Source organism: Eulemur rufifrons, chromosome 19 (assembly GCF_041146395.1).
Source record: "Eulemur rufifrons isolate Redbay chromosome 19, OSU_ERuf_1, whole genome shotgun sequence".
Lineage (NCBI taxonomy): Eukaryota > Metazoa > Chordata > Mammalia > Primates > Lemuridae > Eulemur > Eulemur rufifrons.
This window is the reverse complement of record NC_091001.1, coordinates 18,667,465-18,691,555: the sequence shown is the minus strand read 5'-3', so window position 1 is coordinate 18,691,555 and position 24,091 is coordinate 18,667,465. Positions and strand designations below refer to the sequence as shown.

At 37.1% G+C, this 24,091-nt stretch overlaps 1 protein-coding gene across 2 annotated transcripts in view; it reads left to right on the top strand.

Moving 5' to 3' along the window:
• Positions 1 to 1,365: 1,365 nt before the first annotated feature.
• STIM2 (stromal interaction molecule 2) overlaps positions 1,366 to 24,091 on the top strand; it is a 148,290-nt gene continuing 125,564 nt past the window's right edge. For both annotated transcript variants that reach the window (XM_069494240.1, XM_069494239.1), the window contains exon 1: positions 1,366 to 1,771. In XM_069494240.1, the coding sequence (XP_069350341.1) occupies positions 1,366 to 1,771 (406 nt within the window). The remainder of the gene's footprint in view (positions 1,772 to 24,091) is intronic.

The window sequence follows — 24,091 nt, the reverse complement described above, 5'->3', positions numbered from 1 at the left end:
ACCAAACCAACAACAAAACCCAATAGCAAACAGGACCTTTGTGTATAAGAACCCGATCTGAAAATTTTAAATGTTATGCCCCTAGGAGAGAGAATGCTGTGTGTGTGTGAAAGAGAGAGAAAGAGAGAGAGAATTTACAGGGCTTTACATTTATAGTGACATTACATTCACTTCCTTTTATATTTGAAGGGAGGTGGCCTGAAATATGTGTTGGCAACTAGTTTGGATGAGAGATTCCGGTTCTTTTTTTCTTCAAACCAACTAGGCTGGGTCTGAGGAGGATCTATAACAGAAAGCAGACTTTGGGTGCACAAGAACTTTGCTTCATTACAGTCAGGCGAAGCCAAGTCAAGTCTACACCATTGTCCTGTCAACCTGTTCACCTGACAGCAAAGACTCTATGGGATGGGACAAGGGTAGGGAGATGATGAGTTCAGGTAATGCTTGAACATAGGAGAGTCAGAAATTAGAGTAAATTCTCTTAGATATAATATTTTCATTCAGTGGCTGCTAAATCTGGCCTATCTTCCATTTATTAGCTGTGGACTTCAAGGGCAAGTGACTTAACATTTCTGGGCCTTAGTTTCCTCTTTTGTGAAGTGGGGATGATAACGGTAATTAGAGTTACAGTGTGTAAATCTGTAAAGCGCTTAAAGCAATACCTGGCACATTGGCACATAGAAAGCGCTTTGTTAAATGTTTGGTAAGTAAATACCAGGCTATGCTCACCGTCACTGCTACACAGTCAGCTACTTGTAAACGCCACCTATATTGAAGTTATGGGGACTCCGTTGTTTTTGATTACAGAATTTTCCTGACCCATGCAATTAATTTTGTTGCGCTCCACAAGGCTATAACTCGCCCTAAAAATTTAGGATATCTGTACGCTTCTCCCCGCTCTTCCCCAGTCGCGGTGGGGGCGTGAATGGGGGAGGGGCACACGTCCTCCTTCGTCCCCGCCTCCCAACTTCGCGGCTCGCCAAAACGCTAGAAACCACCTCGCAGCACTCCCGTCCGGGAACGCCCCCAGGGGCGGGCCTGTGGCGGCGCGCACGCGCACTGCAGCAGCGCTGCGCCTGCGCCTTGGAGGGGCTCAGGGAGGCGGGGGATTGGTATGCGAGCGAATGTGTGAGGCGAGGGAGGCGTCCCGGCCGAGCGTGGTACTACGACGAGCGCGGGCCGGAGGGGGCGGGGGGATGCGCCGCGGCGGCGGCGCGGGCGCTGGGGCTGGTGTTTGGCGGCGCCAGAGCAGCGGATCCCGGTCTCTCCGCGGCAGCGGCGCGGGTGTCGCGCACGGCCAGAAGACGCCGTACCTTTCTGCCTTCCACCTTTTTTTTTTTTTTTTTTTTTAAATAACCAGAACCAATGAACTCAGCGGGGAGCCGAGCTCCGGAGGCCGCCGGTGCCGAGGGGACTAGGCTGGCGCCCGGCGGGAGCCCGCGTCTGAGGCGGCGGGGGCGGCCCGAGAAGTCGCCAGCAGCGGCGGCGCCTCGCGGAGCGGGCGAGTGGCCGGCGGCCCGGGCGCCGCTGCGCTTTCACCCCGCTTCCCCTCCGCATCTTCATCCCGCCGCGACTCCCGGCCCGGCCTCGGGCTGGCTGCGGCGGCGGCGCTGGGCTGCGCTGCTGGTGCTCGGGCTGCTGGTGGCCGGAGCGGTGGACGGATGCGAGCTGGTTCCGAGGCACCTCCGCGGGCGGCGGGCGACCGGCTCTGCCGCGGCAGCCGCCTCTTCTTCCGCCGCGGTGGCAGGCGATAGCCCGGCGCTCATGACAGGTGAGGGCCCCGGGGGGCGGCGGGCGGGGCTTGGCCGGCCGCGGTGGGACCCCCGTTTCCCCGGTAGGGCTCCGCGTCGCAGCCGGGCACCCGCTATTCGACGGCCCCGGCCAGAGCGCGATGCAGAGCCCGGCGCCCGGACGCCGGCGCCGTGGCTGCTGCTTCGTCGTGGTCCCTGCACTCCGGACGCCTTCTCTTTTCACCCCAACACCCCGCCCTCGACCGAGCCTCCAGACGGCAATCGCTTCCCCGCCCTTCAGTCGGGCTGCGCGATCTTCTAAGCTGAGCAATGCGGTGGTTTCTCTTTAGTGCTGCAGAACAGCCTGCGGGGTCTGCAGGGTGCTGGACTGTTTTTTTTTTTTGAGCTGCTTGAAAAAGTCAGCAGCAGCAATGCGGTATTGAGTCTGCCTCTGGTGCTGCTTTTGCAAAGGCAGCTGGCAGCGAGTCTCACCGGTTTAAAGCTCCGCTGAGCACTACGTCCCAGGGGAGCCTGCTAAAGAGGATTCTTTGAGAGCCATAATACCTAGTGGTATTAGTGGTTCCGTATTAGCATGCAGAAACGCCTGAGTCTAATGTGTATTTTTTGAGGGGTGGAAGGAAACCCTTTTTTTAAACGATGGGAAGTATTTGCTGGTGAAAGCATCACTGGTTGACAAAGGGTGCAGGAAGCTCAGCAGGTAACCAGACATACCTAAAATTTGCTAAATGCAGAATATTCCGGGCTTGCATTTGAGCAGCACAGTTCTGATAGACTACATTACACCTTTTTAATATAGAACATTCTCGCACTTGAAAACTTGCAAACATGTTTGATAAGGTTAAATAGAAAATTATATCTTTTTAAAGCCTTCCAGTATTATGGACAACTGATCTGTTGTGGTTTAAGAAACGATTTCTTTGGGACAGTAGTGAAGCTAAAGTAGTGCTTATTTTTCTTAGTACTTCATTTATTTTAAAAATAGATCTGTAGATTTTCTACATTAATTGCAAGATTAAAAAGGAAAACGTAAAGTGGAATAAGACGGCCCATGATTAATTTAACCCAAGTGACAGTCCAACAGGCGTCTGGAAGTTACTAACAGCTGCTGTGAGAAGTGCACACTCCTGCTATATTCTTTAGCGCAAAGCAGTATTCTGTGTGTTCTACGACAGGATATTTACTATTCTAGAGGGAAGAGGGATGTTGGTAATCTTTGTCAAGCACTTTTGAAGTTGTAGGGTATAGAACATAATGATAAGCATATTTAACTTTACCCTGAAACATATCAAGCCCTGTTGAATGGAACTTGAAACATCAGACCTATCACTGGGTAATTTGGATAAAATGATTATACAATATTCTGTATTAGGAGCTTAGTATAGTTTGAGAGAATAGGTTAGATAATTTTATGCTTGAATAGTCTTTATTCTCCAACTAAAAATGTGGCAAATAATAGTGTGAACAATAGCGATTATCAGGAAAGTATCTAGATAAGATTGATTCGAAGATTTAATGCCTCATACAGGAAGGGAGGGAGCAGAAATATTTGGGCTTCTAGAAGCTATAGGAGTGTGCCTCTTGGTTTCTGGAGCAGAAAAGTTGGGTTGATAAATGATTGGCTAATGCTTTATCAAAATGTAATCAATAAAAAGGCAAGCAGTTCAGAAAATGTAGTGTTTACTGACCACTGACTAGTATATTTTATGTTATGTAGATCATATCAAGAAAAATACTTACGATGGAATTTTATTTTAATGAGTAGTTTGTAATTCTTCCTTTTAAGACTTAAAGTTCTCTGTAGTTATTAATGGCATCGTGGGAAAAAAAGGTGATTCTTAGTGGGAAAAAAGTCTGATATATCACGTAAGATGAGTTTGTGCTGTAGGGCTTTAAAATAAGCTTACTAAAATAATGTTCGCCCTGAAATTATTTCTGTGTTCTTTTTGCTTGGAATATTGATTTTTGCCAAGTTAAACATTTCTATTGAAAGTTTAAGATCATAAAACTATACAAGGTACAAGTTAAATTGCAGTCATTTTAATAAGTTTATGTAAATACAGTTGATAGCATTAGTGTCTTGGAAAGGGTAAATTGAAAATCCATGATGAAGTTAGAACATATTGAAAATTTCTTTGAACTGTATGGCCTTTGTAGGGCCCCTTTCCATTCTTAAGATTGTATGAATAGTGCTTTCTTTTATGGTTTCATTTGTAAATGTACTAAGCCCAGAACACAATTTATTAGTGTTACTGTACACTTTAGGAAATAGAACCATAGACTGAACTTACAAAATGCTGCAGTGTCGTATTCTAGGCAGTGTTAATGGATAGAACATCAATAATAAGAGAATTAATTGAAAATTTTTGAAAGAATTCTGAGAGAAGAATTGTTCTCTCTGGCTCTTGGTTCAAGTTGTGATTTTGCTGTGAGTGTTCTTAATAGCTCTATAAAATGACAGCCCAAATCACTTTTCTCTTTTCCTCTTCAGATTGGTATTTTTTATACTTACCTTTAGAAACTTCATAAGAGTTTGGCTTTTGCTAATGAAATCTAAAAAACATTGCTTTCCATTGAAGTGTGCCTCTTAAGGGTTTTACTTTAGGGATTTAGTGTATTTTAAGAATAAATTACCTTTAAATTATCTATCCTATGCTGAGTTTTGAGCAAGCAATATGTTTTTATAGAGAGGCTATGAAAAATTATCAAAATAAACGGATCAAGTGTCTAATGAATACAGGTTTATATTTTCTTTTTTTATATGATCTTTTAAGATTTCAGTATGCAAATGTTTTTGGTAAGGTAGAACCAATATTTTTGATGTTATATAGTAAGGTTAGTAACATAAGGGTTTAAAATTACATACATAGTTTGAATATATTTAGGGGTGTTACTTTGAAAGTAATTGAAATTTAAAAGCAAGTTAGGGATTGGTGACTGAGAGCTTGCTTACTGTAAAGCTGTGTTTTAATAATTCAAAAGATTACTCTTTTTTTTTCTTTTTTGCCTAACAGATTCAGAATCAATGACTTGATCCCAGTGGGGAATGATTGGGTCCCTGAAAATATGCAGAATAATTGAAACATTAAAATTTTTTTTCCTCTATGTAGTTAATTGTTTTAGGATTTTTTTTTTTTTTTTTTCCTTTGGAGACATGATCTTGCTCTGTTACCTGGGATAGAGTGCAGTGACGTCATCATAGCTCACTACAATCTCAAACTCCTGATCTCAAGCAATCCTCCTGCCTCAGCCTCCTGAATAGCTGGGACTACAGGTGCATGGCACCACATTCGGCTAATTTTTTATTTTTTGTAGAGATGGGGTCTTGCTTTTGCTCAGGCTGATCTTGAACTCCTGGCCTCAAGCAATCTTCCAACCTTGGCTTCCCAAAGTGCTAGGATTACAGGCATGAGCCACCTTACCCAACCTATTTCAGGATTTTTAAAAACAAAATTTTTAACTTTGAAAGTATTTGTGTCTATCATTTAAAAAAATTGAATTAAAGTAACATTCATTAGTGCCTATATAAAGCCTTTATGTTAACTATAATACCATGCCACTAATTTGGCATGTTATTAGAAATATAAAATACATATTTTAAAACATATCTTTTAGAAGTATTAAAATCTCAATGAAAATTTAAAATACTCTTAGTTGAAAGCATAATACCATTTAGATAGTCTACTTTAACCAGTAGTGTTAAACACATCTGTGTTGTCAGACTTTCATAAATATCTCAAGTTAGCATGATTATCATTGAGAAAATCTTAAACTGAACTTTTAAGTATCTCACCTTGGATTCCTAACATTTATCCAGTAAATGTTATCACCTTATTTTTTTTTTTTTATTCCTAGTTGGGTTGAGTGTGGAATATGTTGCTTCGAGTAATATTTTTATGAAGAATTTACACATTAATGTTTACATTGTGACAATAGTTAGACTCATAATGTAGTTCACATAGTACTAGAAACTTGTTCCTTTTGTGATGTTGCTTTTTGAATTTAGCTGATAATTTCCTAAAGTCATCTTTTGATGGTCATCTGTTGTATCCTCTTTTTCCTTCCCCATAGTTATCATTACTTATCCTTTTGTTCACCAATCTTTGACCATTGCTGTAGTTGTATTTTTGTTAACTGCAGGATTAAAGAACCTACTTTAAGAATTAAGCAGTAATTCTTAATCTAAGAATTAGTAGTATTCTTACTGGTCTGGAAACACTGCATCCCTTGGTACTCTTAAGAATACCATGGCGTATACCTACAAGATGAGTGCGATGTGCACTGTCTGAGGAATGGACACGCTTGAAGCTCAGACTCAGGGGGATGGGGGGTATGGGCAATATATATAACCTGAACTTTTGTACCCCCATAATAAGCTGAAATAAGAAAAAAAAAAAAAGAAAAAAAAAAAAAGAAAATACCATGGCAGAACTTACTGGTCTCTCTTGGAAATCTCATGTTACAGGAACAACTCAGAGGGCCAATTGGAAAAGTGCATTTAAGATTTAGCTTAATTTTATACAAAAGGATGACAAAGAAATTCTTTAATTTATTAAAGGCTTGCTTTGTGGATGGATACATGTCAATGTTTTTAGATTAATTTAGACTTTTGAGTAATTATATCAAACATCTTGGATATTGGCCTAATCATTGATATGTGGTGTGAACACTTTCACAATGATGCTTGGAGATCTGTATATGTATATGGTATAGTTAAAATAAAACTGGTTACGCTAATATGATTAGCAAGCCATTTTTGATACTTGCTAAAGTTTGGACCTTACCTTGTTAGGCTCTACCTAGGAGATTACTTCTGTATTAATCAGGTTTCATTAACTAAACAATTATTAAGCACATGCAGAAGACCACATACGAGGAATGGAAACGAATACAAAAAAGAGTAAGACATGGATCTGCTCACTGGGAACTCAGACTAGTTTGGCTTAGGTAATAATAGGTACGTTTAGTAAACTATTACTGTGTGTCAGTGTTATGCTAGGTGCTTTTTATACATCACAACTTTTTGATTCTGAGACTTAACTCTGTTAAATAACTACTGTTCATATAATAAATGAGGAAACTGATGCAGGATGATTTTAAATAACTTGCCCAAGGTCACACCTAGTAAGTAGCAGAGTTAGATGTTGACTTGGGTTTCTCTGATTCCAAAGCTTCGATTCTTAACTGGTATGTTGTATGCATCACTGTGCAAATAACTAAACATAATATGAGACAGACTATGATAAGCATCATGATGGACTGCAAAATGTTGGGAAAGGAAGATGTTTTTAGAAAGTATTAACCTGGAGTAGGGTGGGATTTGAGCTGGACCATGATGAGTAGATGGGACCTCTTGTGGAGATGAGTCAAAGGGCTTTCTAGGAGGAGGTATATGCAAGAACAAAGAGTGAATTAATAATTTTCTTTAGAGTTAAGCATGGGGTATATGTAGAGTAGTGGGAAATGCAGAGAGAAAGAAGGTGTTTTATTATTCCCTAGTGCATTCAGTGTGTATAAAACACATCTAAAACTGGGATACTTAGCCATGTACTGGGGAGAATGGGAAACCACAGGAAAAGTATGATACGTTTTCTTAGTATATCCATTTTATTAGATTATTTGGGAAACATGAAGTATTTAATCAGTGGTAATTTAAAACATTTTTAAAATACTAAACACACATGTTATGGAGAATGTTAAATTTACTTTAATTTTTATGGTAAACCAAAAGGCACTTTGAACTTCCAGAGTGTTTTGTTTGTAAACTCTTGGAGTTCCAAATCTATTATCTTGTCATTAGAAGGTGAAAGTCACTGGTTTTTGAAGGTGCAAGTGACATGATCTCTGTGTGTTTGAAAAAGCTAATTCTGAGTAGATGGAAGTGAGGAGATAATAGAGATAAGGAGACCAGTTAGGAAACTGTGTAGAAGTAGAGGTCTTGAGAGTTTAAATTATGCAGTGGCTATAAAAATGTTTAGTGGAGATTTTATAAAATGTATTTTATTCTTAGGTTAGAAAGGAATCTGGCTATTTATATGAAGTCTAAGAAATAAAAATTGCCTTTTAATATTAAGCATCTAGAGTTTGTTGAATGATTTAAATTGGCACAAGCCTTTGAAAAATCCAAGAAGAAACACACTTATTTGTTGTAGACAATATTCTTTATTTCAAATGTGCCTATTTATTAATACAAAGATTAGTTATTTTTGTATATGATTGGGTTTATATGATGATTTACAAAATGATTAACAGGAAAACAGTTGCAAATATACTTGCCACTTGTTTGACAAAACCAAAAAATTTTGGTAGGTAAAGACAATATATATTCCATAAGATTGTTATGTAAAGCTTTTAGTATTCCATGTGTAAAAATCCTTTGTTTATTCCTTAACAAAGGATAACTGTTTTCAGATTGAACTAATGTTATAAGTCAGAGGTCAACTCTCCCACCACCCCTCACCCTGTGAATAACCATGTTTCCGAGTACTGTCATATTATTTGTTTCAAAATTAACTTTTTAATTTCATTCCTGGGTGAATTTCCAGCTTGATCTATGGATGATGATTTCTAATGCCAGATCTAAGTGGTTTGTTCTTTTCCTTATCCATCTAGATCTTTATATTAGTAGGTATTGGATATTCCAGCTTTCTTGACACTTTCTAATCCTACATTTAGTAACTGTTTTCCTTGACTGGTTTCATTGTTGCTGATTTTAAGGGTGGTTTGCTCCTAATTCTCTTTCAGTCTTGTGTTCCTCTAGTCTAGCTGAACATTTCCTCCTCAGAGAACTTCATTACTAGGAAGAGTTCTAAATTGGGGGTGGGGAACCCCAAGCCAATGATTGATTATAGACTTTTGGCTTTATTTCACTTGGCCCTTGAGGTGATTCTGCACGACTATTATGACTGCAGTCCTGAGAGTGATTTCCTTTCTACTAAGCTTTGTCAAGCCATATCCTTTAAAGTGAAACAATTTTAGGATTGAGGTTTAGAGCAGTTGTAGAATGTTTAAAAGTGGCTATTCGGTATTTTCTTAAGACAGTGGTTTCTACCCCCTTCCTGCATGCATGCAGGCCAGAGAACCACAGAGTCAGGCAAGAACAGTTTACTTGGACTAACATTCATCTCCAAACTCAAGTGTCTGTATCTGTCCAAGTGTTTCTTCTTGCATATAAATTTGTCTCTAAGCATGCTTATGGATCTTGGTCTCTGTGTAGTTTACTCTCTTTCCTCTAGTTGTTTTCACTTTGTTTCTCTATCTCTCTCTTTGATCTTCCTAAATTTGCCATTATATGGAACTGAAACACCTCAAAAACTATTTTACTGAATTAAGTGCAGGGTTTTTAATATTAAAAAATACTTGAAGTGAATATCTTATTTATGTGATTGCAAAATACTACAAAACCTCATGAAAAACCCTTGGAGTATGGAAAGTGATTTGTAGTTGTTTCTTAAATGATTCTCAATAAGTAAAAAAAGTTTTTAAACCCTTATTTGATAATTTTTATCTGCTTCTCAACACACTGTACATTTCACAGGTCCATGACTCCTTTCCACTACTGGTTTTTTTTTTTTTTTTTTTTTACTTTTTTTTCTTTTTTTAAAAATCTGATGTTGAATAATTAATCTTCCTTCTTTATTACTAGTCTCAATCAATAAATCTCTAACATTAATGACATATGTAATTTTTCCAATTTTCCCACTGCCTTGAACTGTTGTTATGTTTAACTCTTTCTGCTTTGCCACACATATTCAGATTGTGTTAATCCTTGCTATTTCTTTCTTATGGGTACCAAATTAAACAAAACCACCACCACCACCACCACCACCCAAGGAAACCAAAACTACTTTAAATGTTTGTCCAACTGCAGCTATAGGTACCCCTTGCTATTTTTGAATTTGCCTTTGTAAATATACCCTCTGATGTACGTTCAGTGTTTATTTGGTTCTAGGTGTGTTACAGTGGGTCCTAAAAAGAACCATAGAAGGTTAAAGTGAGAAAGTCAATCTTTGGTGAGTGTGCGTGTGTGTGTGTGCTCGCGTGTGTGTGTGTGCTCGCGTGTGTGTGTGTGTGTGCACGCGTGCGTGCAAAAATATGCATAAGTTTTTAACATTATTTAGTGACTGCTTTGTGCTAGCCATGATGTGAGGAACTGGGGATATAAAGATGCTGGAATTGACCATTTTTATCATTGCAGGACCAATATAAACCTGAAAATTGCCTGAAAGTGGATTGTATAATCTAAAAAAATTAGAAATATTTTATTTGTTTTTAAAAGGCACTACTGTGGTAGTTTCTTTAATAGTATTGTTACCTTTACTAAAAATATCTATTAGCGATATCTGCACTCACATGTTCTTTTCAGCATTATTCACACTAGCCAAGATACAGAAGCAACCTAAATGTCTGTTGATGGACAAATAGATAAAATGTGATACACACAACGAAATATTATTCAGCCTTAAAAAAGGAAAGCCTGCCATTTGCGATGATATGAATGACCCTGGAGAACATTATGCTAAGTGAAATAACCCAGATACAGAAAGACAAATGCTGCATGATATCACTGATATATGGAATCTATATATGTCAAACTTAAAGAAACAGAGAGCAGAATTGTGGTTCCCAGGGGCTGGGGCAGGGAGATACGGAGAAATGTTGGTCAAAGGATACAAAGATTCAGTTATGCAAGATAAATAAGTTCTGGAGATCTAACGTATAACAATGTAACTATAGTTGACAGTATTATGTACTATACTTGACATTTGCTAAGGGTATACCTCAAGTGTTAACACATCAAAAAAAAAAAAATAAAAAAGGTAAGGATATGAGGTGATAGTTGTGTTAATTAGTTTCATTGTGTTGAATATTTTACAGTGCACACATATACCAAATCATCAAGTTACACACTTAAAGTATATACACTTTTCAGTTGTCAACTACACCTCAATAAAGTGAGAAAAAGTGTACATTACGATATTTACTAGAAGTTTTTTGTTATACATTTGCAGTATTAAAAGCAAGTCTTCCTCCCCTCTTGTTTGGAGCAAGGTGTGATATAAGTAAATGTAGTTAAAAAATTTTTTTATTGATACATAATAGATGTACATATTTTTGAGATATGGTTCTTTCTTGTTCACTTTCTTCTATTTTCTTCTTTATTAGAAAACAAACATGCAAGCAAACAAAAAATTTCTGTAGGTCTTATGTGCTAGATACCAGTTAGGTGTTTGGAATTTCAAGATCAGTAAGATATTCATCCTGTCCTGTGGTCTACTAGAAGGCATACCCACTTGAAGGGTGATGATACATTGTGATAAGGGTATAAGGGCATAAGTGTACCTGCTGCATTTTACTGAATTACAATGATGGAGTCACTTCCATGTGGAGAAGTGGGTGTTTAATGAGCCCCCTCCCCCAGAGTAGAGGTGTTTGCTAAGAATATGTAAAAGTTTTTCAGATAGGAAAGGGCTTAGTGGAAAGCCATAGGTGGCACAGGAGGAAACCAAGTGGGGAATGTGTCACAGGCATTGGCATTTGAGAACACTAGATGTGATCGTGAATTACCAAATACCCAGGATGACAGAATCAGTGGTGAGCCTGTTTACAGTGCACCAACATCCATGTTTGCCTGTGGGATTCAAATTTTTAGCAGACACTTTGTATGTTTTATTTCCTTTAATCCTTAGAGAATTCTTGTGAGATTATCATCTCCATATTAGGTTATTACGTATAATGGAAATTTTGGATTGCTCTTGAGTGGTTTGTACCTTAAAAATCCTTCAGGGTCAAGCATCTCTGTTACAGCATGAGGTATGATTGGAGTTGAATCAGGAAAGGAGGCCGGAGAAGTAGCAGAATTAAACTTTCTGATTAGTGTTAAATTCTAAATCTTTATTGTCTGAGGGCTTTATGTGTTTCTTCATTTGTCTTTGGTAAATAACAAAATGTTGCTGTTAAATATTCTGAAATCTTAAAAAACTACTGCTGTAAAATGTATAGTTTTTGAGGCCCAGTGCTATGTACTAAGTATGTCTAGTTAAAATTAGTATCCTCAATGGGTAATTTCTGTTTTGCTTTGTTTTCATGAATATTCTTTAAGGATGATGGAATGAAACTTTTAAGAAGTTAAATTTTATATCTTGAACTTTTATCTGGGCCATATGTCTGTTTCCACTTTTGTATAGTTGTAATTAAGAGCATAGCTTCTAGACTACAGCAGGATTTCCTGGGTTTGAATCCCAGTCTGACAGTGGCTTTGTAATTTTGGGTAGATGATTTAATCTATTAGTGCCTAATTCCTTATCTCAAAAATGAGGTTTGAAGAATAAATGAATTATTCTATGTAAAGTGCATAGAACAGAGCCTGACAAGGCTAAGTATTCAGGTACTGCTGACTTAATAATTGTTATTCTTTCTACCTGTAGATGTAGCATAGTTGTAGAAATGTGTTGTGATTTATTGAATATTGTTAAGATGTTTTCTCTTGCATTTTAAAAAGTATGAAAGCATAGTTTCAGGCACTTCTGTGATCCACATAACCAGACCATTAATGGTCTAAGATTAGTTAAAACTTTGTATAAATATGAAGCTAAGTGTAGACAGATTGAAAAGTACCATGATAATAAGAAAATTAATTATATCATTACCTTAAGTCATTCTGTATTATTATTTTATATGACTTAAGGATTTAAAGCATTTTGTAGTAGAAATATTGGTCTTAAAAATCTTTAATTTCTGAGTATTAAGGTTTATTACAGAAAATTTAGAACGTACTGAAAAGTAACCATAGAAAGTACATCTACCTCAACAGCTAGAGATAACTATAACATCAAAATATTATTTTTATAGTCTTTTTTAGATATATATGTGTATTTATATATTTAGTAATAGACTGCGATTTTTTTTTTAATGTGAAAGTACTTAATAAATATTTGAATGCCAAGTATAATACAGGCATATGGTAAGTACTGGGGACAAAATAGTGAATGAGATCAATGTGATTTTTATTCCCATGGAGTTTGCTTTTCAGTTGGGGAAATAGAAAAAACAGTATTTTAAGTTGTGAGAAATGCTATTAGGGAACAAAAGAGACATATAATAGAAAATGTTGTGGATGATGTGGGAATACCTATTATTAATAATTTAGGTAGGCTGGTTAGGGAAGGCTCCTGAGAAGGTCACATTTAAAATGACAACTGAAGGATGATAAGGAGCCAGGTCTGGGAAGAGTTGGGGAACAGCATTCCACACAGAGGCAATAGCTTGGACAAAGGCCTTGAGGCAAGAAAGAATTTGAATTATTTGAGGAAGTTATAGAATATCATTTTGACTGAGCATTTTGAGGGGGGCAGAGAGTAGCATGAGATCTGGCTGTAGCAGAGGGAAGGGCCAGATGGTACAGAGCCTCATAGACCTTGTTAACTTTGTTTGGGTTTATTCAGAGGGTAATAGGAAGCAGTTTAAGTATTTTAAGGAGTAAAGTGATATGATTTTTATATATATTTTCTTAGCCCGCATAGTTTTTTTTTAAAATTACGGTTGAAGACACATAACACACATAACATATATATATATATATATACACACACACACACACACATACATATACACACATACACATATACACACACATATATATTTTGGCCTGCATAGTTTTTTTTTTTTAAATTATGGTTGAAGATACATAACCTAAAATTTATTGTCTTAACTATTTTTAAGTATACAGTTCAGTATGTTAAGAATATTCACATTGTTGAGAAATAAGTCTCCAGAAGTTTTTCATCTTACAAAACTGAAACTATACCCATCAAATAACCCTTTTCTCCTCCAACAGTCACTGGTAACCACCATTTTAGTTTTTGTTTCTGTGAATTTAACTACTTTAGATAACTCATACAAGAGGAATCATATAGTATTTGTCTTATTGTGACTGGCTTATTTCATTTAGCATAACGTCCTCAAAGGTCATTCATGTAGCATATGACAGGATTTCCTTCCTGAGGGTGAATAATATTCCATTTTATGTATATATCACATTTTCTTTATCCATTGATGGCCATTTGATTACTTTTACTTTTCGTTTATTGTGAATAATGCTGCTGTGAACACGAATGTGCAAATACCTTTACCAGACCCTGCTTTCAGTTCTTTTGGTTATATACCCAGAAGTGGGATTGCTGGATCATATGGTAGTTTTACTTAAAACTTTTTGAGGAATCTCTATGTTGTTTTCCATAGTAGTTGCACCATTTTACAGTCCCACCAACAGTGCACAAAGGTTCCAGTTTCTCCATGATTTACATTTTCAAGGTATCTTGGCTGCTGTTTGGGGAATGAATGATTGGGAGCAAGAGTGGTCTCAGAGAGATTGCCCAGGAGGGCACTTATTAGGAGTCTAGTTCAGAGTTGAAAATGGTTTGGACTAGGATGATAGCAGTAGAGTTTTCATAAAGGAAAAGGGTTAACTAATTACTTTGGAAATTAGACTTGATTTGGCTTCCAGATGGATTGGGAAATAGGTGTGAAAGAAAGGAGGAATCAGCCACTACTCTTAGATTGTTCCCTTTAAGGTTCCTGATGACTTCCGTGATGCTAATAGCTGCTAGGAATATCTTTCCTAAAAACCCTCAGCATATTTCTTCGCATGTCTCTTTGGGTTATTGGCCAAAGGAAATAGAGTTTTCCTTGTTTAGAACAAACATGTTTCATTCCCCTAGGGCTAAGGGGAGGGGCTCATCTTCCTGTGCACATTACTGCCCTATATTTGAACAAAATGGAGGTTCTTTTAGGAAGGAGAAGGGAGGAAATGATACGTAACTAATTGGCTTTGTGAGCTTTGGGGAAGTATCTTGATCTCTTTTGTCTCATTTGTAAAATGGGTCTGTAACTACTTTATAGGGTTATTGTGAAGATTAAGTAAAAGATTAATAGTGTATTTGAAGTGTTTAGCAAGGAATACTTAATATCATTTTCTTTACCTAATTCCTTCCCCACATTATCTGTTTTTTTTTTTGACTTTATATTTCTTTTGATGGTACTACTGTTTTTCTAATCAACCAAACACAAATTCTTGGAGTTACATTTAACCCTTAACTCAATTCTTTCTATTCTTATTGCTACCACATTAGTTCTGAACTAAATCACTTGGGCTAGAGGAGGCAATAATCTTGTAACTTACCTTGTATTCTCTTATAAACTACTTTCATTGATAAAATTTTTAGTATTTCAGGTTAATACCAAATTAAATCTAAACTTTCTGTGAAGCTCATAGTAGAGACAAACTCTTGCTTATCTTATGCATATTGTGAGTATATTCCAGCAAAATTAAGCTGCTCTTTGTTTTTTGAATACATCTTATTTCCTTCTTTATTCTTCAGCTTCATGTTTCCTTCATCTTAGAGTGTCTGCGCGCGCGTGCGCGCGCGCGCGCTCTCTCTCTCTCTCTCTCTCTCTCTCTCGTCTATTCCAGCGTTTGTTCATTCAGTCAGCAAATGTTCTGTGTTCAGTGCACTGTTGTGTGAGTTGGAGATATTATGGGCAAAATTTGACATATTCCCATTGTTCTGTGTTTTCTTCTATCGTAAAGTCTTTCCAGAGTTAGCCTCAAAAAGGTTTCTTCTTATACCTTGGAACTTTCTTAACAGATTGTTTATAGCAGTTCTAACTAGAGATTTCTGTCTACTTACGTTGTACAGCGGTTTTTCTTTTCTTTGTTATCCATTGGAGGTATCCATTATAGCATCTTTCTTTTAAAAGTTGTTCCATAGCTTCATAAATACTTTTGACTTAAAAGTTTATCTTTGTAATCTATTGTAGTTGTTGATTCCTTACATCTATATAGTCATTAATGGTTTACAAATATTACTTTGACTCAGTATGTCCAACACTTTAAAATATCTGGGTAGTTAGACTGGAATATAGTATGACTTAATCATTAACATTTGTTCTTATCAAAGATATCTTTATCGGTACTTGAAAAACTTTATGTGTTAAATACTTCTGGGGAGAATTGTGGCACATCTTTATCTGTGACTACTAACTTGTAGTGGAAAAATGTTATAGAATGAACTTTCAGTTCTTCATTTATATAAAATGAGCAGCTGTGATTAACATATTACTCATTTGGTTTAAGTCATGAACTCTGCTCTACTTTAACTGATATTTTCACATATTTTTAAAAGAGTTTAGGGAAATAAAATGATGTGATTATTTAAAAGGCTGGAATTTTATTCAACTTGCAGTCTTACATACTTTAAAAAACATTTAAAAAGTACTGGTTAATGTGAAACTAGAAGTAGTAAAGTCAGTATTAGGCATTGACTAAAGTTACATTGCGCTACTTAGTTGGGGAATATATTTATTCAGCAAATGTTTGAATGCCTGTTATGTGCTAGATGTTAGACACTTTTTAGGTGCTGGGGAAATAAGAGAAAATTAATGAAGTCTTTGCTCTCATGATTTTACTTTAAATATTCTGGTTATTGTTTTTGTTCTATATTGTAGTTTTGTCATATATGGTATATGATCTTACAGCAAATTGGCAACTTCCTGATTTTATGATTGCTACTGATCCCAGTATTTATTAATGTCCAGACTCCTTTAAATGAAGCTGAGTGGCACATTGGTTTTACTTACTAATCTTTTTACTCATTTATAATATCAGTTATACAAATCACAATGATAAATCTCTTTGAGTCTTATACATATTCTTAACTTAGTATCAACTTTAACTTAGTATAATAGACCTAGAATTAGAACTCAGATCTCTTAACTCTTAGTCTTGTGTTGTTAATAATTAGGATATTTATGGGATTTATGGGATATAATTAAGATATTTATTATATCCTAATAATTAGGATTTTATAATATAAAAATAATTATATTTTTTCTTCATATTCTAGATTAGTAAAGGAGTAAACAGCTGTTATAACATTCTTGGGCCTCTAATTTATAAAATAACAACATGCAAATAGACTCTCTTCAGGAATGAAAAGATAGTAAAATAAATAAGTCTTTGTATTTAGTCAGTCTTCAAGATTTCTAGATAAACGGCAGCTGTTTTCAGTCAAATACAAATTCCAGAGCAAGACATGGCATGTTTATAGACAATTCCTTCCTAATTATAATGGAGAAAAATCTTATCCTAGAAAAATTTGAAATTGAAAAACTCAGATCTTTTGGGAAAAATAGACTGTGGAATGAGGCCCCAGAAAAGCCCTTATTGATATTTATGTTCGCTTAAAGAAAATACCAGTAAAGAATCATTTGCATATTCTGAGTTAATTCAAAAAAGTTAATTTTCATTTATTATCCTTTTATGATAAAGAAGGGTTCAGAATTTCCTTCTGGAGCTTATGAGATGCTTAAAACCCATTTTAGATTGTACTAGATAGTGTGTACACTAGGGAGCATATTAATATGTGACTCAGTATCTAGTCCATTGAAAAGTTAGATATATTTTTTTGTTATTATACTTGGAATTGGCGATTCACACCTCTTAGGGCCACAGTAGTCTCAGACATGTTGATTTACTTGAATGAATAAAATGGGAAAAGCTTTGAGTAAATTTCATTAACAAGTTTTTGAATGTCCCCACTAGTATGTCCAAAACATCTTCAGTAATTCTCAGGGTATTGGTAAAATTCGAATTCTTCCTGGAGGGCCCTTATATCAGAAGACATGAGGGTGTTAGACAGTCTTAATTGGCTCTGTTCTCAACACTTAGGTGGGTCTTTGAATTGTAGCATTTTCCCACCTTTCAGACATGGATACACTTTTATGGCCAGGTGGACTTTATCTAGGTTTCCTTTAACTCAAGATTGCATTTTAAAAATCTCAAATCTGGCTCTTCTCTGCTTTGCTCTTATCAATCTCTAGATTCTCTTTTTTCCACTCTAACACAAATTCTCACAATACTGTAAATGATAAACCGTAAATAACTTTGTGGGTAATAGACTTCTCACAAAATACAGTTTTCATCCCAGAGGACTTACTAAATTCATATACAATAATCATCTTTACAACTCATAACTGAATGCCTTTATTTAATGTTCTTGCTGAAAACTGACAGTTTTTTAGCCAAAATAATGTAGTCTAAATACCAACATTAGTGGCTTTTGGAAGAAAACGATAATATGTGTTTAATTATTGGATTATACTTTATAGTAGTTCAGGTTTTTTTCATCTTTTTTTCTTCTAGTTCATTTTTAGGTGGAGATGATAAATGGCATGTTGTTGTCTTTTTATAGGTAATAGAAAATAGTTATATAGTATGTGCTACGTATGTACTTTCCTGTAGCTAATTGTTTCAAGCTATATCTTTTGTATAAACCTTTTGCATTCTCTTGCCTGATTTGAGGTAAGAATAACTTAACAATTTTAAGAGGGCTTTTGGACTTCTTTGGATCTGTGGTTTGTTGCCTTTCATTAATTTTAGAAAATCTTGGTCATTATCTTTTCAAATAATTATTTTGTTCTATGTTTTCTCTTTTCTCCTTTTGGGACTTCAATTAAGTATATGTTAAATTGTTTGATATTAGTCTTAGTGCCTCCCTCTGGTTTCTTTTTTTAATTTTTTTTAAAAAACTCATGGCCGGGCGCGGTGGCTCACGCCTGTAATCCTAGCACTCTGGGAGGCCGAGGTGGGCGGATCGTTTGAGCTCAGGAGTTCGAGACCAGCCTGAGCAAGAGCGAGACCCCACCTCTACTAAAAATAGAAAGAAATTATATGGACAGCTAAAAATATATATAGAAAAAATTAGCCGGGCATGGTGGCGCATGCCTGTAGTCCCAGCTACTCGGGAGGCTGAGACAGGAGGATCGCTTGAGCTCAGGAGTTTGAGGTTGCTGTGAGCTAGGCTGACGCCACGGCACTCACTCTAGCCTGGGCAACAGGGTGAGACTCTGTCTCAAAAAAAAAAAAAAAAAAAAAAAAAATAAAAAACTCTTTGTTTTTTGGTTTCAGTTTGAATGATTTCTACTGACTTAAGTTAAATCCTGTTAAAGGAATTCTCTATTTTTGATACTATGTTTTTTTAATTTTAGCGTTACCATCTCTTATAATTTCCATGTCTCTACTGAAATTTCCTCTTTTTATCATGTTGTCCAGATCTCTTAACATGTTAGTCTTTTCCTTTAGATCTTTTAACCTACAAATTAATTGTAGTTATTTTAGCATCTGTGATAGTTCTGACATCTGGGTTATCTCTGTATTTCATTCAGTTACTTGCTTTATCTCTTGACAATGAGTTGTGTTTTTTTCTTGCTTTTTTTGTTTTGTCTCATAATTCTTGAATGATAGAAGAACAGTTGAGACTGAAGTATATATTACCTATCCATAAATGGGTACACCTCTTCTGTTACATTATTAGTAAAGTAGGTTAAATCAGTTTTGTTGAGCTGGGTATGGCTGAGTATGAGTCCGTTGTTACTGTTAAGACCTTCAGTGCACCACAGATCTGAAATTTCTCCAGTAGCAGATTGCTGTTATTTTATGCTTTCTATGGCCTATGTAGTGTACCTGCTTGCTATGGTTTGAATATTTGTCCCTTCAAAAATCATGCTGAAATTTAATTGCTGTGTAATAGTATTATGAGATGGCCCTGTAAGAGGTGATTAGGCCATGAGGACTCTGCCTTTGTGGGTAGGATTAATGTCTTTATAAAAAGGCGAGTTTTTTTTTTTTTTTTTGAGACAGAGTCTCACTCTGTTGCCCAGGCTAGAGTGAGTGCCGTGGCGTCAGTCTAGCTCACAGCAACCTCAAACTCCTGGGCTTAAGCGATCCTACTGCCTCAGCCTCCCGAGTAGCTGGGACTACAGGCATGCGCCACCATGCCCGGCTAATTTTTTGTATATATATATTTTAGTTGTCCATATAATTTCTTTCTATTTTTAGTAGAGACGGGGTCTCACTCTTGCTCAGGCTGGTCTCGAACTCCTGACCTCGAGCGATCCACCCGCCTCGGCCTCCCAGAGTGCTAGGATTACAGGCGTGAGCCACCGCGCCCGGCCAAAAAGGCGAGTTTGTCCTCCTTCTGTCTCTCTCTCTTTGTCCTTCCACCATGTAATGATTTAGCAGGAAGGCAGGGCCAGATGCTAGTGTCTTAATCTTTCATTTCCCAGCCTCCAGAACTGGGAGGAAATAGATTTCTGTTCTTTATGAATTACGCAGTCTCAGGTATTCTGTTATAGTAGCACAAACAGGCAAAGACACTGCTCCATCAGCAGCTGTTAGCAACATTCTACGCCACAGAGTGTTTTTCTCTGTATGTGCTAGGTTTGTGATAGAGTGGAGGAGTTTTTGGTTTTCCTGGTCTACTCTCAGTCTTGGGACTCGTGAGCCTGAGTCTTGGGCGTGGGGCTTCTTCAGTCTTCCTCTTCTTCCTCTGCTAAATGGCAGCCAAACTCTGCCTTGTGGCTGGAGTAGGACTTGGGACAGGGAAAGTTTCCTGTCCTTCCCCCAGTGGTAATATACTTCTGCTTAGTTTTGGTGGGATCCTGGGTCAAGAGGGTTTCTTGTCCCTCTACTGAAGTGTACTAGGCTTTTAGTGCTATTTCTCTCCTAGGAGCAGTGGATCTTAGCCTGGGCCCTGCGGGTGGGAGAGTTTCCTATACCTGCCTTAGAGGTAGATACCTGCTTCTTCTGATCTGTGGTTCTGTCTCAGACTCTGACTAACCCAGGCTTTTGGTATATGTCTCTTTGTGCTTTTGCCCTCTTTTTCGAGGTTTTGGATTCTGTTCTCTTATTCTGGCACTCACTTGTATTCCCCATCTAGCTCTTGACTTCCTTTTAATAATTCCTTGCTGCCTGGTCCACTCCCCTGTCCCCTGCGGTCAAGTGCCCTTTTTGTATTGCATTCAGGTTGACTCACCAGCCTGTGAGTAGGCCAGTAAGCTTTTCAATTATTTTTGTCACTCAGAAATTACCTATTATTCTAGTTAATCTACTTGACTGTGTTTAATACCAAACCCTCTACACCTTGGATTGTTTATAAATTACACAGTCTTTCTACCAAAAAGTCTCTAATGAGGATGCCATAGCTTTCCTTAGTTTATTTTACAGTTTAACAGTTGTGAAACTTAATCTTTTTTTGCTAACCTGTGGTGAAAAGTACATAGTTTCATAGGATTATGGGTTTGAGTCAGATGACCTAGGATGCTCCATCATTTCTTTCATCTGCCTGTCTATTCAACCACAAAACATTTATTGAATACCTTCTTTATTCTGGGTACTGAGATATTACTAAGACTTCTGACAGCCTTAATTTATTGAGTACTGCCACTGTGTTGTGTTTTTCATAGGTTCACATTTAATCCTCCCAACAATGCTGTGAGAGCAATAGGTATTATTTGTAGAAACTATTTGGGGAAACTGAAGGCCCACATAGTTAGGTATCGTGCTCATTACCTCATACATAATAAAGAGAAGCAAACCTTCCACAAACATTAGTAATGCTCCATCTGATGGATGCTTCATAATACACTTAACTATTTCTGTGTTAGAAACACACTTTAAGTTTTAGCCTTGTAAATAACAATCCAGCCAGAATCCTAAGCGCTATACTTGTCTGTTCTGGGTCCTCATCTCCCATGTCTGGCCATCTGTCAGTAAGTATTATGGCTTCTAACCACCACACTATATTTCGAGTTTCTCTGCTTTTCTCTATTTCCGTTGTCAGCACTCTGGTCCAGGTTACTGTTACCTCTTCCTGGGATTCCTGTGCAATACCTTCCTAACTTCTTATCGCTCTTTACCTTCTACAATTTAATCTCTCAGAAGCTTGTAAAAACCACATAAGATAATTTCCTTCCCCTTTTCTTGGCTTCTCTTTGTAATTACGATATAATAGAATAGAAACTTTTCACTGTGGCCTTCACATCCCTGCATGATGTGGCCCCTGTCGACCTTTCCAGCTTCATCTCTATTAACCATTTTCGTCTACCTGGCTTCCTTTCTGTTGCTGGAATATGCCAAATTCTTTCCCTGTTTCTGAGCCTTGGCACTCAAGGTTTCCTGTGTCTTGATTGTTCCTCCTCACCTTTTTGCATGGCTGGCTATTATCGTTTAGTTTTTGGTTTTGTATTTTTCTCAGGCCTTTTTTTGGTGACCTCCTATAGGATCAGTTTCCTTTTGTTCCTCTGAATAATCGTACACAGCATTTTGTTTATTTCCCTTAAAATGCTTATAACCAGAAATTATAATGCATTGTTAACTTGTTGTCTGTGCTTACCCACAGAAATGTAAGCTGTGAAAGGATTGGGCCCTTGCATTCATGTAGAAAGCTAGAAAATGCCCACTATGTCATAGGTACTCTATAAGATTTTTTGGATGATGAATGCTTTGATTAATACTTTTGTGCATAAAACTTTTCCTATATATATTTTTTGAGGATAGGAAACCAAAGTAGAATTAAGCTAGAGGAAATATATAATGCATTTTTAGCCATATATGCTAACTTGAAACATTTCAGAAATGATCTTTTTTCCCCAAAGATCTAATGATTCTTGAAGTGGGTGCTATGTTACCTCAATTCTCATTTTTCTTTTATATAAATAGTTTTTCTTAATATGAGTTTGGAAAGTACATGCAAGTGTAGTGAAGAGAATAAAACAAATGTTACACTTCAGAAAGAACCATTTTGTTATTCATTTTTTTTGCAGTATTATTTTATATAGTTGTGCTATGATTTGAATATATGTGTCTCTCCAAAATTTATATGTTGAAACCTAACCCCCAAGTTGATGGTATTAAGAGATGGAGTTTTGGGGAGGTGATTAGGTCATGAGGGCAGAGCCCTCATCAATGGGATTTGTGCCCTTATGAAAGGGGGCAGAGGGAGCTTGTTAGCCTCTTTTTGCCTTTCCCTTCTGCCATGTGAGGACACAGCAACAAGGTGCCACTATAAAGTAGAGAGCACCCCCCAGGGACACTGAATCCTCTGGTGTCTTGACGTTGGACTTCCCAGCCTTAGAACTGTGAGCAATAAATTTCTACTGTTTATAAATTATCCAGTATAAGGCATTTTGTTAGAGCAGCCTAAATAAACTAAGACAAATTACAGTCCTCTTACATGTAATTTTTCATCTTGGTTTTTTTTTTTTTTTGAGACAGAGTCTCACTCTGTTGCCCAGGCTAGAGTGAGTGCCGTGGCGTCAGCCTAGCTCACAGCAACCTCAAACTCCTGAGCTCAAGCGATCCTCCTGTCTCAGCCTCCCGAGTAGCTGGGACTACAGGCATGCGCCACCATGCCCGGCTAATTTTTTTTTCTATATATATTTTTAGCTGTCCATATAATTTCTTTCTATTTTTAGTAGAGGTGGGGTCTCGCTCTTGCTCAGGCTGGTCTCGAACTCCTGAGCTCAAACGATCCGCCCACCTCGGCCTCCCAGAGTGCTAGGATTACAGGCGTGAGCCACCACGCCCGGCCCATCTTGTTTTTTAAAATCTAACATATCCCGAGCTTTTTCTTAACTGGAATGGAAGATACAAATTATTTACTCGTTGTTGGATAGATTGTTTCCAGTTTTTCTTTTAAAAATATTATTATAAACATCTGTGTACATAAATGTCTTCTGCATTTCGGTTTTTAATAGTACATTCCCAGAAGCATAGTATTAGGTTAAAGGTATGAATGTTTTAAGATTTTAAAAATATACATTTTAATATGTTTATTTACTGCCAGATTGCTTTCTGGAAGGATTGTATTTTTGAGTGTCCATTAGTGTTTTCATTGAAAAAGGATCTTCACTACTTTGGGTGAAATGTCATGTTTTCATTTCTTTGATTATTAAAGAGTTTGAATGGTTTCTCCTTTCTGTATTGTTAAATATACTGTCCCTTGTGATTGGGGGTTGAGGTGGTCCTGGCAAAAGATCTCTTGAGAAACTAATGAGAGGATGAAGACTGATTCTTTCCTCATGTTCCATTATGGTGACTCTTGTAAAAATGTGATATTAAAAGGACTGAGTTTTTAATGGGTTAATTGTGCTTCTGTTTCTCCAATTTTGTTAAAGTTTTAGCTGTTGGTAGTTTTTTCCTCCTGTGTATTAATAATTGTGGTTTTATCCAGAAACCTAGTTTCTTCAGTTTCTTAATTTAACAACTCAGAGGAGTAAAAATAAGTTACTACAAATATTATAAATGTTGGTTGCCTTTATTTTCTCTTGCCAGTTCCTCTTGAATATGACTCTTTTCTCTAAATGATGAGGCCCATGCTACCTAGTTGCATAGTTGGTCAGCAATTTATGTCATTAGTCTCTTTCTATGGCCTGAAGCGTAATATGTAAATCCAGGTACTATCTGTGTATCTCTTCAGCTGTAGGGACTGGTCATACTCTCCAGA